Raw genomic sequence first — 4,478 nt, 5'->3', positions numbered from 1 at the left:
GCTGAAGACCGGTACCCATCTGTGGAAAAATTGTCTTCCACAAAACCGGTCCCTGGTGCCAGAAAGGTTGGGGACCACTGAAGTAGGGGACTTGCTAGCTGTCAAGGGCTCTACAATCCTTTCTCTGAGTCCATGTGATTCCTTTGGACGAAGGAACTGGGGAGTGAGGGAGGATGCGGCCTCGTGGAGGAAGGGCAGGGTGCAGAGATGGCAGCGGGCCAGGGGCGGTGATGGGGCTGGCATCAGACAGGTTGGGGCTGCCCACTTCCTTCCCTGGGTGGGGATAGAAGGCCAGAGGGAGGCTCCTGGCACCTGGGGTGCAGGAATCTCTGGCATGTGGCCCTGAGCCCTTGTTTCCAGAGATCAGCCCTCCTCCCCAGGGCTGGGAGGCTGGGTGGGACCCAAATTCAGACATGGGCCTCTGGGGTGACCTGGCCTGCATCTTGGGGGTCCAATGACCTCTCTCGCTCAGCTCCAGCGGCCCTGCTCCTGCCCTCCTAACTGGCCCTGGCCTGCCCCACACCGGAGCCCTGCCCAGCTCCCTCCCCGTGGTGGGCTGGGCTGGGAGGAGGAGTGAGGGTGAACTTACATTTTCAGGTCTTTCAAGCCCTCGGCCAGGGGGCAGCCTGACTAACCAGCTCCTCCAGGCCCGCGGTGTTGGGGGAGGGGGTGAGGCCGAGCCCCAGGCTGTGGATGCGTGGGTGCTCTGCAGGCCATCATGGGGCTCCCCTGGGGGCAGCTGTGCCCTTGTCTGCTGCTCCTCGTGGTGCTGGTGTGGCCCCAGCCCTGCATGAGCCTGGGTGAGTGGGGGTCCCGGGATGGGTGCCCCTGGCCAGATCCAAGGGGCTGGGGCACCTGCCGGGACCCTGGGAGCCCGCCCCCTCCGATTGGGAGAGGCAACCCCAGGGGCAGTGGGCCCTGGGCCCTCACCCCTATCTCCATGGCCGCAGAGCTCATCCCCTACACGCCGCGGATAACAGCCTGGGACCTGGAAGGGAAGGTCACGGCCACCACGTTTTCCCTGGAGCAGCCGCGCTGTGTCCTGGAAGGGCACGCCAGTGCTGCCAGCACCGTCTGGCTGGTGGTGGCCTTCAGCAACGGTATGTCCTGGTGCAGGCCTGGGGCTGAGGAGAGCTGCAGGGGCCCTGGGAACCCCTCACAACTGGGTGTGGATTGGGAGTTTGGGCTTTATCCAGAGAGCGCTCTGAGAGGTGACAAAGCCTCATGTGAGGCATGGAGGGCCAGGGCTGGAGGCCTTGGACCCAGCCAGGGGCTGTGGCGAGGTCCCATCCGCTCCTCCCCTCCGGCCCCAATCTGTTTGTCCCTCACTCCTGCAGCCTCCAGGGACTTCCAGAGTCCCCAGACACTGGCTGAGATCCCAGCCTCCCCGAGGCTTTCGACGGATGGCCACTACATGACGCTGCCCCTGACCCTGGATCAGCTGCCCTGTGAGGACCCAGTGGGTGGCAGGGGGGGCGCCCCGCTGCTTAGGGTGGGCAATGACGCCGGCTGCCTTGCTGACCTCCAGCAGCCACCCTACTGCAACGCCCCCCTCCCCGGCCCTGGACCTTACAGGTGGGTCACCCAACCTGGACCTTGGGAGAAGGCTGTGCTGGGAGAGGAGGGGTTTTGGGGACCAGGGCTGCCCCCCCACCCCAGCCTCTCCCCAGGCCTCTGTCCTGGCCCGTCCCCTTCCCGGCTGCAGGCGGAGCAAGCCCCTCCCCTTCACAAGCCTGGGTTTCTTCCTTTGTGGGGTCCGACCAGCTGGGGGGGCAGACAGAATGTGGCCCTTCCAGGAGGCCCACGAGGAGGAGATGGGCATCGCAGAGCCGGTGGGGTGGGGTGGGGTGGGGGTTGGGGAGGAGTCTGCAGGCCCCACAAGGCGGGAGGGGAATGCTGCAGGGCCCACCGTCCCTCCCACAGGTAAATCTGGCGGGAAACTAAGCCTGGGGCTGAGGGTGGAGCCGGGGTGGGAGAGCAGGTGTCAGACGAGGGGACAAGGCCAGAGGTCCTCGGGGAGACTAAGTGCGGCTGGGGGAACCGGCAGGGGGCGCAGGCAAGGCGGGCCGGGGCGTAGGCTCCACCCACGCCTCCCTCGCCCTCTCACCCAGCCCGGCCAGGTCCCCTCCCCCTCCCCGTGGCCACTCCCTGGCGCGGCCTCCAGTTGTACCTGCAGCCGCATCACTAGCGGCCCCCGGAGCCGTCCCGTCAGTGCCAGCCTGCTTGCGTTCCTTGCGGCTCGGAAACCTTCCAGAGCTCCGCCCCCCACCCGCGGACAAAGATACTACCGAGGCTTCGCACGGCTCCCGGTGCCCCCCGAGCTCAGCCTGCCCCCTCCCGTGATCCTGGGCTCCGAGTGCGCCCTGATCACAGCCCTCCCTCCCTGGCCTTTGCCTGGGGTGCCCGCCCTTATAGGGGGGACTTCCAAGGCCTCACAGACTCCTCACAGCCAGCAGTTCTCTAGGAAACCAGGGCCCCCCAGCCCCATGCGCCCCACTGAGCCACCCTGAGGCACCCTGCATGTGACACTTAGTAATCGGGGCCACCTAAACCAGATAGAGTGTCTGGAGAGCGACGGGTCAGATGGTTTGGGGCTGCTGGCACAGGTCACTGTGGCCAGAGAGGTCTCCGGGGGTCCTTAGAGCAGGGCCAGGCTTCAGCGGTGCTGATGGGCCCCACCCTCCCCTATACATGGAAAGGCCCACAGCCTGGCCGGCCAGCAGCAGCCGCCTGGGGCCTGGCCAAGGTGGGAGCCTCGCCCAGGGCAGGCGAGGCTCGGAGCCTCACCCTTCCTCCTCTCCCCAGGGTGAAGTTCCTCCTGATGGACTCCAAGGGCTCACCGCAGGCCCAGACGAGGTGGTCCGACCCCATCATTCTCCGTCAAGGTAGTGCTGGGGGAGGGGTGCTCCGGCTCTAGCCTGCCCCGTGTGGACTGGCCGCCCTCTCCACCATGGTCGTGCTCAGCCGGCCCCCACCCCATACAGAACCTCGTGCTGGAGGCTGGGGCACCGGGTCGACCCCATCGGCAGAGACACCGGCTCTGTCCACCCCAAAATGTTTGCCAACCCTCGGGTGCCCCGGGCCCCAGCCCCGTCATAGACAGAAGCAGTCTTCCCCTCCTTCAAGGAGCCAACCCTGTGCCCAGCACTGCCAGGTGGAGGAGAAGGGCCTGGGCAAGAAGGAGGCTGGAGTCGGTCAGGGCCGTGGGTCCCGGGATAAGGAAACTGCACGTGAAAGGCTGGAGTGTCCCACATGTGGGCGCCCGGGAGATGGGCTGAGAGGCCGGGCTGGTGGTGTTGGTGGGTCTTGTCATGTGAGGGCCTTGAATGCCAGGCTCCAGGAGCAGGGCAGTCCTGAGCTCTGCTGCCACGCTTCCTGCCACAGGCGGGGCAGTGGGCAGGCACATTGGTGGGAACAGCCCAGAAGGTGAGACCAAGGCAAAGGCTGGAGCGATGGCTGGTGGTCCAGGCTGGCAGAACACAGATGCCTAGCTGAGAGGGACAGATGGATGGGCTCAGGAGGCTGGCTGGGGATGTAAGGCAGTCAGCCTTGGGTGGGAGCATGGTGGGGAGGTGACCGCCCTGGGGTCCAGGGGCAGCCTCTGATAGCCACTGTGTGTGCAGGGAAGTCCCCAGGCTCCATTGACACGTGGCCAGGCCGGCGAAGTGGCGACATGATTGTCATTACCTCCATCCTCTCTTCTCTGGCCGGTCTCCTGCTCCTGGCCTTCCTGGCAGCCTCCAGTGTGCGCTTGTGAGTGCTGACACCCCCGAGGGCCCCTCTCTCACCCAGAACCCCTTCCCTCTCACTGGTCCCAGCACCTGGAAGCCCTCCATGAGCCCTGTGGTTCTGAGGTGGGCGGTGTCCCTTCCAGGGATGTGCAGGGAATTCCCCGCCCCCCCAATATCTCTCACCTGGGAGGTCAGGGAGGTGGTCCAGCAGCTCCTCTGACGACAGGTTCAGAGAAGGGGCCACCTCGTTCTGACTGGGCCCTTCTCCTCCCTGACCTTGTTTTCTCTCCAATGAGCCCTCTATCATTTCAGCGAACTGACACCCAGGTAGTCAGGGTGGCCACCTGGAGGAGGCACACCTCCAGTTGGTTCTACAAGGGAGGAAAGGGAGATCAGAGGCTGCAGGGGGAGGGCTCTGGGAGTGGAGAGCTCGGCAGCCTACTCCACCCAGCAGGATGACAGCTGCGCCTCTTCCTCTCCCTATCCAGCTCCAGCCTGTGGTGGCCGGAGGAGGCCCCAGAGCAGCTGCGAACCGGCTCCTTCACGGGGACGCGTTACATGACCCACCACATCCCACCCAGCGAGGCTGCCACGCTGCCCGTGGGCTGCGAGCCTGGCCTGGAACCCCTCCCCAGCCTCAGCCCCTAGCCTGGCCCATACAGCTGGGGCTGGGGCCGTGGGGGACCTGCACCTACGTGCCCCTCCCCCATCGCACCTCCCCACCCTGCCTGAAATCCATCCCACCAC

General features: G+C 65.9%; 1 protein-coding gene across 2 annotated transcripts; it reads left to right on the top strand.

Moving 5' to 3' along the window:
• The first annotated feature begins 485 nt into the window (after positions 1 to 485).
• UPK3B (uroplakin 3B) lies at positions 486 to 4,478 on the top strand. 2 transcript variants are annotated; one of them, XM_022588023.3, is made up of 6 exons: positions 668 to 800; positions 951 to 1,100; positions 1,338 to 1,575; positions 2,806 to 2,885; positions 3,624 to 3,753; positions 4,220 to 4,478. In XM_022588023.3, the coding sequence occupies exons 1-6, from the start codon at positions 719 to 721 to the stop codon at positions 4,377 to 4,379; spliced, it is 840 nt and encodes a 279-aa protein (XP_022443731.1). In that variant the 5' UTR covers positions 668 to 718; the 3' UTR covers positions 4,380 to 4,478. The 2 variants fall into 2 exon arrangements, with proteins under 2 accessions (XP_089751880.1, XP_022443731.1); XM_089895754.1 differs by having other exon boundaries at positions 486 to 1,100.

Source organism: Delphinapterus leucas, chromosome 15, assembly GCF_059928025.1.
Source record: "Delphinapterus leucas isolate spDelLeu-1000000601 "Yukka" chromosome 15, BTC_Dleu_Yukka2, whole genome shotgun sequence".
Taxonomy (NCBI): Eukaryota; Metazoa; Chordata; class Mammalia; order Artiodactyla; family Monodontidae; genus Delphinapterus; species Delphinapterus leucas.
Note: the sequence above shows the minus strand (reverse complement) of the source record. Positions and strands in the feature narration are given on the sequence as shown.